A 13,646-nucleotide genomic window follows, 5' to 3' on the forward strand; every position below is an offset into this window, starting at 1 on the left:
TGTGATTGCTGTAGTTGCATTTTGTTTGATTGTTAGCTGATTTGTATGCAACTGTTACACCAAAAGCAACAAAAATGACATCAACTGTTACACCAAAAGCAGCAACAGTGAGATCGAGTTTGAGATCAGTTGAAGGTGCAGACACGACAAAGAGGTTGAAGTCGACTCTCGATTCGAATCAAATTGTGAGAAGTTTTAGTACCAAGAAAGATGGTGATGTGTGTATCCAAACTTTGCTTGCTTGTTTCTGTCTATACGTCAATTAATTCATTTGTTTGTCTGTTTGTGTGCTTGTCTGTCTGTCTATCTGTCTGTCTGTCTGTCAGACGCCCGGATACCATCTTTTAACCTGTAAGTATGGGGTGGACTTGTGTGGTCTCACAATTCAGTCTTAAATGGGTGTGAAGTGAGTGCCTGTCTGACCTTCACCTTCCCCATCAAACAGAACCAAGACATCAATACATCAATACTGAAGACCATCCAGACATTACAATGTTTGATCCAAATACTGGACAGAATTTGGATATTGATGTGTCCCTGGCTTATCCGTGGAGTCAGGACATGAAAAAATATTGAGAAGAGCTTGTTCCAGGAGGATATGTATCAAGATGTGTTCCTCTTGTAATAGAACATTTTGGGAGGTGACCGGGTCACGAAGGCAGAAATTTTTTTGCTGCATTTGTCACAACAGTCAGCAAATCTAGAAGCCAATTTTAATGCTTCCATGTTCATGTCGTATTGGAGAAAAAGATTTTCTACAATTGTGCAAAGATGTAATGCCAAAGTTATCCTTAGAAAGCTTTCAAAATTGTCACCTAATCATGGTGATTTAGATAGATTATTTGATTTTGACATTCAAAGTCAATTAAGTCCATCAGTTAATGACTTTGTTGTTTGCAAGGACTGATTTGTATTTAAAAAATCCTAGCATATGTACAGGTAGAATCTGTATGAGAATAAATTATCTGTCTGTCTGTCTGTCTGTCTGTAAAATCTGTTTGTCTGTCCATCCATCCGTTCTCTGTCTGTCTGTCTGTCTACTGACCCACTTGCTGCTTGTTTGTTGTCTCACTTATTGTGTCTGTCTATTTCTTCTGTTAATTAATTATTTCTGTACGTATTCCATTGTGATTATTCAACCTCACTTTGTCTGTTTTGGTTTCTTCAGATGAAGACAACGTTGATTGGAACTGAAGCAAGTGAACGATTTTTTGGAAGGTTTGAACCTTTTACTTCAAAGTTGATTGATCATATGATGTAGCTAATGTATTGTGTGTGTGTGTGTGTGTGTGTGTGTGTGTGTGTGTGTGTGTGTGTGCGTGCGTGCACGTGTGTTGACAGAGTGAGTACAAGTGAGGAGCCTTCAGTTAGGGCAAACACCTCGGAAGAAAGTTCATCCATTGGTGTGATTGTTGGAGCTGTTGTTGGCATTTGTGTACTCGCAGCTCTAGTTATCGTTGCTGTTCTATTTTCTAGAAAATATTATCAAACTAAAAGGTTAGTTTGTCTCTTTTCTGTACGACTGGCTTGTGTGTGTGTGTGTGTGTGTGTGTGTGTGTGTGTGTGTGTGTGTGTGTGTGTGTGTGTGTGTGTGTGTGTGTGGTAGTGTGTGTGTGTGTGTGTGTGAGTGTGTGTGTGTGTGTGTGAGTGTGTGTGTGTGTGTGTGTGTGTGTGTGTGTGTGAGTGTGTGTGTGAGTGTGTGTGTGTGTGTGAGTGTGTGTGTGTGTGTGTATGTGTGTATGTGTGTGCGCAAGTCTATTTAGTTGTTTCTTAATAATGCTTGATTATTGACTTTAGGCACTCTGTGACAGCTGGAAATGATGTGCATCTAGTACCCAATCCTCTATACCACAAGGAGTTTTCCAGAGACAATAACATACCAATAGAGCACATTTGTGTTGATCCTGACTTCTCCAAGAAAAATTGGTTAGCATGCCGTAACAGAATTTGAATGTGTACAGTTGCATGTGTGTATCAGTGTGTACGTGTTTTCCTGTCTATCTCTGCCTGCCTGCCTGCCTGCCTGCCTGCCTGCCTGCCTGCCTGCCTGCCTGCCTGCCTGCCTGCCTGCCTGCCTGCCTGCCTGCCTGCCTGCCTGCCTGCCTGCCTGCCTGCCTGCCTGCCTGCCTGCCTGTCTGCCTGCCTGTCTGTCTGTCTCTCTGTCTGTTTGTCTTTAGTTGTCATTGATAGAGACATTCAGTGTTTTACACATTAGCAATAGTCTTGGACTATGGATAGAACATTTCGTTTTAACAGTAAGTGTTGTAGTAGTAAGATTGCGTGTTGACAATAAACTTGATTCTGTCTGTCTGTCTGTCTGTCTGTCTGTCTGTCTGCCTGCCTGCCTGCCTGCCTGCCTGCCTGCCTGCCTGCCTGCCTGCCTGCCTGTCAGTGTATGTCTGTCTGTCTGTCTGTCTGTCTGTCTGTCTGTCTGTCTGTCTGTCTGTCTATCTGTCTTTCTGTGCATATGTTTATGTGAGTTATTTTATTACTGTACATGTACTCGTAATCTCTACATTGAACACAAACACAACAAAGTGTCTGAATGTTTATCTACCTGATTGAAGCTCATATATCTTTAATTAATTTAATAGATTAAATACGTTGGGCGCACTTTTAACGCACGTTACATTATGAACTTTTGCATATTTTGATGGAGAATGCATTATCGCTGATTTGGAATCTCATTTTGCAGTTTACAAGAAGAAGTGATATACAGCACCATCAATGAGCAAAAGTAATGTTATATAAGTAATTAATTAATTTAATCCTAACAATAACTCTAATTATTTATTATTTATTATCTAAAATTATTAATTATTTAATAAACTAATTAATTAATAGTAATTAATATTAATTAATATTAATTAATATTAATTAATTGATATTAGTTAATATTAATTAATATTAATTAATAGTAATTGTGCAGTTACTATAAGTTAAAATTTAATTTATTAATTATTTTTGTTGATGCAGAGAAACATCTGAAAAATCCCATTCAGGCAACCAGTATGAAGTCGTCATCTCTATGCAAATGTTAGTTGTTTGATCTGTATGTGTCATGTGATGTTGTTCAGTTACAAACTGCTTGTGTCGACTCAGGGGTAAACGAGAGAGTGCCAATGTTTTGTATCAGTCAAGTGAGCAGCGGTCAGTGCTGTACATTGTTTGTCTTTCAGTTGTTTGTTGTTTGTTTGTCTGTCTGTCTGTTTGTATGTATGTTTGTCTGTCTGTTTACCTGTCTGTCTGTGTTTGTCAGTCTGTCAGGTCAGTGATCTGCTTTTCTGTTGCTGTTTGTCTGTCTGTCTGTCTGTCTGTCTGTCTGTCTGTCTGTCTGTCCGTTTGCATGTCTGTCCGTCTGTCTGTCTGTCTGTCTCTCTGTCTGCATGTCTGTCTGTCTGTCTGTTTGTCTACCTGCCTGTTTGTTGGTCTGTTTAATTTGTTTGTTTATTTGTCATAATTAGTTGGTGCCATTAATTAATTTCTTTTTTACTTTTAGTGATTCTAGAAAAAGCAGGGCGTCAGAGAATGTTCTGTATGGAGTGAATGACGAAGACCAAGAAATGGCTGAAGACTGAATCACCGATGAATACGACGACGCACCAATCTGTGAAATATCAATATTAATATTAATATCAAGTTATTTTTAATTTTATAGCTCACTAACATTTTAGGATAAATTCGCGTTGTAAATATATTTTTACACTAGTTGTCTGGACTGCGAGGTTCGCTTATTGAAATCAATTAAAAGTAAGTATGTTTCTGTATTGGCTGCTTCCTCGTCTTCTCTACTTTCCATCTCTCCTCTGGAATATCGTTCGTCAAGGTGGAAACAGACGATGGTATGATCGCATCGATAACTTCGTTCTGTTAGGAGCGCTGCCGCTCAGACGTCACGCCGACGAGGTTAGACACAATTTTGTTACATTATACGGCTTTATACAATATTTACATGTTAAATTTTTATTTATTATAAAAGTTTATGATCATTTACAATGTTTAGTGAATGAATATCTGATCACGTGATTAGTAGACTTTGGATGCCAATGCTTTGTATGCGCATTTGAGGTATAGAGAGTAAATTTAATTTAATTACATTATTTATATTTATTACTTATATTTAATAATTGTTTAATATTTTTAATTTACAATTTTATGTTAGTATTATTTAAAACTTTATGGTCATTTTTAGGTTTTAGTACCACTTGATCATGTGATAGTGACTTTGGAATGCCAATGCTTTGTATATATGCGCATTTAAGGTATAGAGAATTTAGAGATAAAATAATTGGTTTTCAGTTTATAATAATTAAAGTTTGGAAATAGCTTTAATAATTAAATATCTAAATATTATTTTAGTAATTAAATCTTTATTTAGTTATTCATTAAATTAAAAATAACTATTAAATGTAATGTAATTAATTAATTAATATAAATAATATAATTAAATAACATAACTAGATATTATTTTGTAATTAAATATTTATTTAGTTATGCTGTTATATATCAACTAATATTTATTTTAATTTATAATTTAATTAATAATCGAATATTATTTTAGTGATTAAATATTTATTTAGTTATGTTATTTAATTATATAATTTTTATATTAATTATTTAATTATATTTATTTTTAATTTTAAATTTAATAAATAACTAAATATTATTATAGTAATATTTATTTAAGTATACTATTTTAGATTAATTATTTAATTACATTTATTTTTAATTTTTAATTTAATAAATAACTAAATATTATTTTAGTAATTAAATATTTATTTAGTATATTTAATTATATTATTTTATAATAATTAATTAATTACATTTAATACTTATTTTATATTCTATATTTATTTTTAATTTAATAAATAACTAAATATTATTTTAGTAATTAAATATTTTTTTAATTATATTATTTTATATTAATTATTTAATTACATTTAATATTTATTTTATGTTTATTTTTAATTTTTAATTTAATAAATAACTAAACGTTATTTTAGTAATTAAATTTTTATTTAATTATATAATTTATATTAATTATTTAATTGTATTTAATATTTATTTTTAATTTAATAACTAAACTTTATTTTAGTAATTAAATATTTATTTAATTATATTATTTTATAATTGTTATTTAATCACATTTAATACTTATTTTATATTTATTTTTTTATTTTAATTTAATAAATAACTAAAACATTATTTTAGTAATTAATATTTATTTAATTATATTATTTTATATTAATTATTTAATTATATTTAATACTTATTTTTAATTTAATAAATAATTAAATATTATTTTAGTAATTAACTATTTATTTTATTATATTAGTAATTAAATATTTATTTAGTTATGTTATTTAATTATATTATTTTATATTAATTAATTACATTTAATTCTTATTTTATATTTATTTTTAATTTTTATTTTAATAAATAACTAAACATTATTTTAGTAATTAAATATTTATTTAATTATATTATTTTATATTAATTATTTATTAAATTATAAATTATAAATAAGTGTGAAATAAATATTAAATGTAATTAATTAATATAAATAATATAAATAATTAGCTTAAGAAATAATTTTAACCTAAAACATAAAAATTGATATTCTGTGTTCATTTAGCTTGTAGAGAAGCACAGTATTAAGGGCGTCATATCTATAAACGAATCATATGAAACTCGTTTCTTTACCTTCTCACCGGAAGTCAGTCAGTCAATATATTTATTGATCAACAGATTCATTATGTAGTAGCTCTGTAGGAATGGGCATCACGTGGAATTGAATACATACGACTCGATGTCAGAGAATACTTTTACGCACCTTCACTTCTTCAGATATCAACTGCTCTGAACATGATAGAAAGACTGAAGAAAATGGATCACAACGTGTATGTTCACTGTAAAGCAGGAAGAGGACGAAGTGCAACACTCGTGGCGTGTTATCTCATGAAGGTATGGAAGTTTGTTGTAGCATGTTTGTTTACTGATTTGCTATTGAACTGAAGGATCAAAAGTTAAATCCTCAAGAGGCAGTGGATTTGTTGAAGGCAAAACGTCCACAGGTGAAGCTGGGGAAGTTCCAATGGGAAGCAATTAGGGAGTTTTATAGACAAGAAAATGAGCATGGAAAATGGGAATAATTTTAAGTTTTATCGTTTAGTGTATTTGCTGTGTTGGTTATTGGTTGTACATAGTAAGTTTTGATGGGTTTGGTCGTTTTTCTGGCTTAGTTGTTGCTTGATCTTGGTACACATGCATGTGAGTATGCACGCACGCACGCACACACACACACACACACACACACACACACACACACACACACACACACACACACACACACACACACACACAGTGACACACAGTAATATAATATACATGTGTTTGCACAAAACACATGTATATTATATTACTGTGTGTCACTGTGTGTGTGTGTGTGTGTGTGTGTGTGTGTGTGTGTGTGTGTGTGTGTGTGTGTGTGTGTGTGTGTGTGTGTGTGTGTGTCCCATCACACACACACACACACACACACACCTTGAACCTTGACCTGTCCATCTTTCGATGATAACTGTCCTAGAAATAAAAAAGGTAGTTTGTACTTTGGTGGTTAGGAATAACTAACACCACAAAATTGAGAAAGTCTTGTTTGATCTTCTTTTCTTCGAAAACGTCTTCCACATTGACATTGAAACAGTCAGTCTCTCACAGTCGATATACATGTATGTTTCCAGTTGCCAACACTCTTGTTGCTCCCTTATCAATACACTTCTTCCATGTATTCCTGTTCTGTGATAACTTATACTAGTCTTTCTCCGAAATTTCCCAGCGCCTGAGATATGATAGAACTACATCTCGGCATCTTCCCTTGGCACCGTGACAAGGTTTCTTTAAATGTAACTCACCAATTAGTACCAATTAGTACCAATTGGCAAAGGGTACTTGTTTCATACGTGCTACATGACCAAGCCAATGAAGACGATGTTTTGCTAGCATGTCTGACATTTCTTCCATCACACACACACACACACACACACACACACACACACACACACACACACACACACACACACACACACACACACACACACACACACACACACACACACATACACACCACACACACACACACACACCACACACACACACACACACACACACACACACACACACACACACACACACACACACACACACAACTTGATGTACTGTAACTTTGAAGCTAATGCCATTGATGCCAACTGATCAACAAAGCCATATAGTTGGTGTGATATGATCATGTAACTCACCAATTAGTACCAATTAGTACCAATTGGCAAAGGGTACTTGTTTCATACGTGCTACATGACCAAGCCAATGAAGACGATGTTTTGCTAGCATGTCTGACATTTCTTCCATCACACACACACACACACACACACACACACACACACACACACACACACACACACACACACACACACACACACACACACACACACACACACACACACACACACACACACACACACACACACATACACACCACACACACACACACACACCACACACACACACACACACACACACACACACACACACACACACACACACACACACACACACACACAACTTGATGTACTGTAACTTTGAAGCTAATGCCATTGATGCCAACTGATCAACAAAGCCATATAGTTGGTGTGATATGATCATGTAACTCACCAATTAGTACCAATTAGTACCAATTGGCAAAGGGTACTTGTTTCATACGTGCTACATGACCAAGCCAATGAAGACGATGTTTTGCTAGCATGTCTGACATTTCTTCCATCACACACACACACACACACACACACACACACACACACACACACACACACACACACACACACACACACACACACACACACACACACACACACACACACACACACACACACACACACACACACACATACACACCACACACACACACACACCACACACACACACACACACACACACACACACACACACACACACACACACACACACAACTTGATGTACTGTAACTTTGAAGCTAATGCCATTGATGCCAACTGATCAACAAAGCCATATAGTTGGTGTGATATGATCATATCATATTGTTTACATCTAGTTTTTTACATCTAGTTGACAAGAATCTGAGGCATCATCACGTTGCAACAACTTGCATGCATGTATTTTGTTTGCTTATTCATTTGTATCAACGGTATTGAGTGGGATGCATGGATCAACTCCCCCACACTATACATATCACAAGGCGTGGCTTAATTTAGTCTCACACCTTCTAGACATGGCACTGTTTTCGATCTTGTATGTATCTCTGTTTAGTCTAACTGTGTTCACATCATGTGCAGCTATAGTAGGTGAGTATGTGTGTTGACCATTCAGTTGTGTGATGGTTTTATACTAACTTGTCATACAGACTTTAGTGTGTGCACATTTGAGGATGATTTGTGTGGCTGGATGACAACGAAAGGCAGTCAAGATTTCAGTTGGCATCGAGACACTCAACAGCCATTTGATGACTATACATTTGACTTGTCTAGTGCATATTTTGTATTTATTGAAATTTACTCTACAATAAGCTTGACAGGTAGAGAAAGTTGACTTCAGAGCATCCGAGTGACACCTTCAGACAACGTGTGTGCGTTAAGGTTCGCTTACCGTCATGATTGGCTTGGCAAGCTGACTGTGGAAATGAATGGAAATGTGTTGAAGACATTTAATGCAACTGGGGACAAATGGATGGTTGAAGTTCTACCTCTGATAGTTGATCAGCCTGTTTCCATTCAGTTTGTGATGAGAAGCTCGATTGTAGACATTTCATCTAGGGTTGAAGCTGCACTGGATGATATACAGTTCATTCCATGCACATGTGAGCTCGTCTGGTGTGTGTTGTTTGTAATGTTTGTTGTTTGTATGATCTTGTGTTGTATATATTTGGTTGAATTAATTGACATTTTTGTGCTAGTTGGTTCAATTTACTTGGCAATTGTGTCTGTCTAGATTTGTTTGTCATTTGTGTGTCTACTTGTTTGTCTGTTTGTGTGTATGCTTGTTTGTCTGTTTTGTGGCTGTTGGACAGTTTAAGTGTTTTATTGTTTATCTGTTTACCATTTTATTTGCCTGTTTAATTAAATGTTTGCCAGTTTGATTGCTTTTTTGTTTGTCTGTTTGTTTCTTTATTTGTCTGTTTATGTGCTTGTGTGAGTTTGTTAAATTTGTTTAGATGTTTATGTTTAGTTTCCCTTTCTGTAGATGCAATATTAAAGTTAGTGTTTGTTTCAAACCTCTCATCATTCCAGGGTGTACATTTGAATTTGGTTTATGTCAATGGACATCAGTTCCTGTAGTTTCAACCAGCAGCATGACTACATGGACACACCAGTCTTCTATGTCTAACTCACCAAATCGAGATATGACACTCCACAGAAAAGGAGCTGGTCATTACGTGTATGTTGAAGACAGAAGTTCAACATTCAAAACTGCAATATTGAGAGGCCAAGAATTCTCATATGATGATGATATCTGCTCTTTGTCGTTTTGGTACTTTGGGTCTACATTGTCTGTTGGAAGTCTGAGAGTGAATGCAGTGTTATCTAATGGAAGTGTCATACAAAGACGTGATATAGTTGCTGAAGGAGGCAAATGGGATTGGATTGAATTCAGTGTGTTTTTGTGGGTCAAAGAAATGAAGCAAAACAATATTACAATGCACGTGGAATTTAGTGCAGAAGTGGGAAACGGAAAATATTTTGCACTGGATGATATAAAGTATCTTCAGTGTGCAGGTTATTTGTGCAGCAAATGTTGTTGTGTTGTATAGACATTCCATCATTGTTTTGTGTGATGTAAGCATTTGCATGTCGGTGTTTGAGTGTCAATATAAGTGTTTGTATGTAAGTGTTTCTAAGTGTTTGTATGTGTTTGCATGTAAGTGTTTTGTATGCCAGTTTGTTGCATGTGTTTGTGCGTGTGTTGCACTCTGTAACCAGTACAATATTACGTGATGTTTAATTAATTATTTTGTCTCAGTCTTTATATTTACTGTAACATGTGACATACAACGATGGCTTGTTGTTCTAGATGCTGAGAAATGTACATTTGCTATGGACAAATGCTTCTGGAATAACATCTATAACAGCAAGTTGCAGTGGCAAGTCAAACAATTTTCAAACACGCCGTTCCACAACGCTTTAGTTGCAAACATTTCAGACCCAGTGTTTATTGCTGCATCTATTGGAAAAGTTAGCGCCAGCTTTGAGGGACCAATCACATACAACAGTGAACACCTTTGTTTTATACGAATCTCATACTCATTTGCACCATCACAGTCTGCTTTGAAGCTACGGTTCTGGAACAATTCAAAATTAGTGCCAATTTCTGTTCAACCGAGTTTGAGTAAATTGTCAGTCGAATATTTTGTTCAATATGGTTTTCGAGTTACATTACTCTTGAAGCTCAATGGACCAAAGATGTTGGATCATTTATTGTATACAGTTTGCAGTATCTTCGTTGCCATTGTAAGTCCATCTGTTGCTTACATCATTTCATTGTCTATTGTTTCATTCATTTTAGATTTATCATTTGAGAGCATGTCAAAGTGGCATGATGTGTCACCATCACAACACTCTAATTGGTCAATCATTCATGTTTCTGAAAACAACACGTCGTTGATGCCACCAGTTGATCACACATATGGAGAACACCAAGCAGGGACTTATGCTCTTGCCACAGGAGTATCAGGTTTTGATGCTGTTGGAACTGTTGGCACTATGTTATGGTCAAATGTATGTGGACTACGTTTCTGGTATTTTGTGTCTGAGGGTGTTGCTCGGTTGGAGTTTCATGTTTATAATACGTCTGGGGTGCTTGTTACTACTTTCGATGAAAAAGTCAGTGGAGTGACGGAACGATGGCTGTTTGCAGAAATGGCTGTTGGATATGATTTGTTTGGATCAGAGATTGAAGTAGTGGCATCTTCTGCAAATGGGAATTCATTCTCAGTTGCCGTAGATGATATAGAATTTACTGAATGTGCTGGTAAGAAAAACTACAGAGAAATCATGGCAACTTGACAGACAGACAGACAGATAGTGAGATAGGTAGACAGACAGACAGACTGGCAGATAGACAGACAGACAGACAGACAGACTGACTGACAGACTGACAGATAGAGAGATAGGCAGACAGACAGACAGACAGACAGACAGACAGGCAGACAGACTGACTGACTGACTGACAGATAGATAGGCAGACAGGCAGACAGACAGACAGACAGACAGAAAAGACAGACATTTAACTGAACACACAAATGTATGGATGCAAAAACGTATTCAGAATTTCACCGAAGGTATCTCAATAGGCTCCCACTATTTATGGGCTTGATGCAACATAGTCACACAATTGAATCAATATACACACAGTTCTCTGATCTCTCATATCATGCTAATATTGAAATAGACTATTAACCGCATACTTGTAACTGCATTACTCTAGTACAGTAAGATCAACCTGTCTACACACTGGACAGTCAACGTACAAGCTTCTTGCTCCCACACCTACCTCCTGGGATGCAGCAAACAACAAACAGTGACACACACTGAACTTACAGAAACTTTATTGACATCAGTGTATGTAATTTACAACAGTGTATACTGATGTATGTAATTATTATTTGTATAGATTTTCTTTCCTGTTCATTTGAAAGAGATCTCTGCTTTTGGAGTAATGCTGATGATTTCTCTACTGCTTTAGCTTAGACTCGCTGGCGTGGACCGTCTCCAATTGTTAACTCTACTTTGGTATCAGACCATACACGTGGAACTCCACGTGGACATTATCTATTGCTGCTTCCTGTTTACAACAATTCTCATCACCTTTCAATGCCACTGCAGTTCTGCAAGGTTTACCTCTCAGCACGAAGTCAGACGTTTGTGGCATTGAGTTTTGGTATCACGTGACGACGTCAGGAGAGTCAGTTGTACTACAAGTCAGTCTAGAGAGTGAATCAGACCAACGGATCATTTGGGAATATGACAGTTCTGATGATGAGGATATGATGTGGAGAGAAGTGACGGAGATGTTTGTATTGCATGATGTGAGTCATGTGCAGTTCATGGCGAGCAGCAGCGATTACCTTAGAACAACTATTGCTCTTGACGACGTCAGATACTTGGAATGTGAAGGTGTGATTGATTGAGACACACAGTTTAGCTAATCTCCCTGATCTTTGAATTGACTTTGCAGGTGATTCAGGAATGGACATTCCTACAGCATCAGGTGATGTTTCTATGGTACATAACAGTTAGTTGATGCACAGACAAACAAACTGACAAACAGATTTACCAGCAGCAAAACAGAAACAACATACATAGTTTACAGGGCTTGGACACACATGGACACACACACACACACACACACACACACACACACACACACACACACACACACACACACACACACACACACACATACACACATGGACACAGACACACACACAGTTGTGTAATGCATTGTGTTATAGAATTACCTTCTTGGGTTTCATCAATTACAACTCCGATTACTGATCATCCTACTTCTGTCACATCTGCACATGCCACCACTCCAGTTGTAGTTACAACTTCAAGAGAAGCACGTTCTGCATCTTTAAGAGAGACACATCCTACTCGTCTGCAATCGTCTACTTAGACACCCTCTATATCTCATGAAACAAAACAACAACCTACAGCCAGGTGAAAGACGTGTGTGTGTGTGTGTGTGTGTGTGTGTGTGTGTGTGTGTGTGTGTGTGTGTGTGTGTGTGTGTGTGTGTGTCTTTCATTGGAATTGACAGACAAGTGCAATGCTTCTCTTATCTTTTAGCACTTCTAACACTAAGAAGCCTGCTGCTCGTGGCAAGAAATCTAGTGGCAGTGGCGTGTCTACAGCAGCAATTGCAGGTGGAGCTGTTGGTGGTGTCATTGCTATTGTCTTGATAATCATTATCGTCATTCTACTTACTCGACATCACAAAAATGAGCAACACAAAAACAAGTACAGTAAATACATATTGTGTGTGTGTGTGTGTGTGTGTGTGTGTGTGTGTGTGTGTGTGTGTGTGTGTGAGTGTGTGTGTGTGTGCGCGCGCGTGCATGTCTTATTTATCTACTTATCTATTTTTTGTAATAATGGTAGTTGTCTGGTGACAATATCAATGTATTCTCTTGTTTCATGTAGTAGTAGCACAGTTCTTACACAGAACTCTGTCTACAACCAAGTATCTTTGTCAGTACAGAAAAGTTCCGAAAACGCAGGAGTTGTCAACACCGCACATCTAGTGCACAGTCCTGCATACAGCCTCGTGTCTTCTACTGTAGCATCAAACAACAATGAATTACTAGAATATGATTATGTTAAGCCTGACATTTACAAAAGGTATTGATAGGCATGCAAAAAATGCAGTTTAATGCGTTTACAATTACATCACTATGACTACTAGATTGAATGAAAAATCTAAAGCTGTGTTTGCATTATAATTTATAGACACCGCGTCGCTTCCACAGCTATAGGAGCCTTCAAAAACCACCATAGAATTGTCACGAAGCTAGAATTACGAATTTAGACGCTAGTTTCTTTCTATAGACGCGCTATACTTGG

The 13,646-nt window shown here is 36.2% G+C and overlaps 3 protein-coding genes and 1 long non-coding RNA gene across 5 annotated transcripts in view; all 4 read left to right on the forward strand.

Annotated features, from left to right (window-relative positions):
- The window catches only part of LOC134182090 (MAM and LDL-receptor class A domain-containing protein 1-like), a 15,673-nt gene extending 11,914 nt beyond the window's left edge, over positions 1 to 3,759 (forward strand). The window contains exons 7-14 of one of the 2 annotated variants that reach the window (XM_062649422.1): positions 37 to 218; positions 1,169 to 1,218; positions 1,342 to 1,497; positions 1,798 to 1,926; positions 2,696 to 2,737; positions 2,977 to 3,036; positions 3,103 to 3,150; positions 3,500 to 3,759. In XM_062649422.1, coding sequence (XP_062505406.1) covers positions 37 to 218; positions 1,169 to 1,218; positions 1,342 to 1,497; positions 1,798 to 1,926; positions 2,696 to 2,737; positions 2,977 to 3,036; positions 3,103 to 3,150; positions 3,500 to 3,578 — 746 coding nt within the window. In that variant the 3' untranslated portion in view covers positions 3,579 to 3,759. The remainder of the gene's footprint in view (positions 1 to 36; positions 219 to 1,168; positions 1,219 to 1,341; positions 1,498 to 1,797; positions 1,927 to 2,695; positions 2,738 to 2,976; positions 3,037 to 3,102; positions 3,151 to 3,499) is intronic. The other variant, XM_062649423.1, reaches the window with a different exon arrangement.
- On the forward strand, positions 3,757 to 6,212 carry LOC134182384 (phosphatidylglycerophosphatase and protein-tyrosine phosphatase 1-like). Its single transcript, XM_062649781.1, has 4 exons — positions 3,757 to 3,906; positions 5,636 to 5,716; positions 5,773 to 5,964; positions 6,018 to 6,212. The coding sequence occupies exons 1-4, from the start codon at positions 3,757 to 3,759 to the stop codon at positions 6,150 to 6,152; spliced, it is 558 nt and encodes a 185-aa protein (XP_062505765.1). The 3' UTR covers positions 6,153 to 6,212.
- A 2,494-nt stretch (positions 6,213 to 8,706) lies between these two features.
- LOC134182385 (uncharacterized) lies at positions 8,707 to 11,799 on the forward strand. The gene is made up of 5 exons (XM_062649782.1): positions 8,707 to 8,884; positions 9,315 to 9,800; positions 10,096 to 10,532; positions 10,588 to 11,052; positions 11,695 to 11,799. The coding sequence occupies exons 1-4, from the start codon at positions 8,707 to 8,709 to the stop codon at positions 10,684 to 10,686; spliced, it is 1,200 nt and encodes a 399-aa protein (XP_062505766.1). The 3' UTR covers positions 10,687 to 11,052; positions 11,695 to 11,799.
- A 749-nt stretch (positions 11,800 to 12,548) lies between these two features.
- Positions 12,549 to 13,443, forward strand: LOC134182726 (uncharacterized). Its single transcript, XR_009970407.1, has 3 exons — positions 12,549 to 12,743; positions 12,873 to 13,043; positions 13,227 to 13,443. It is a non-coding gene; the product is annotated as an uncharacterized LOC134182726 (long non-coding RNA).
- The last annotated feature ends 203 nt before the right edge of the window (positions 13,444 to 13,646 follow it).

This window comes from Corticium candelabrum, chromosome 7 (genome assembly GCF_963422355.1).
Source record: "Corticium candelabrum chromosome 7, ooCorCand1.1, whole genome shotgun sequence".
Taxonomy (NCBI): domain Eukaryota; kingdom Metazoa; phylum Porifera; class Homoscleromorpha; order Homosclerophorida; family Plakinidae; genus Corticium; species Corticium candelabrum.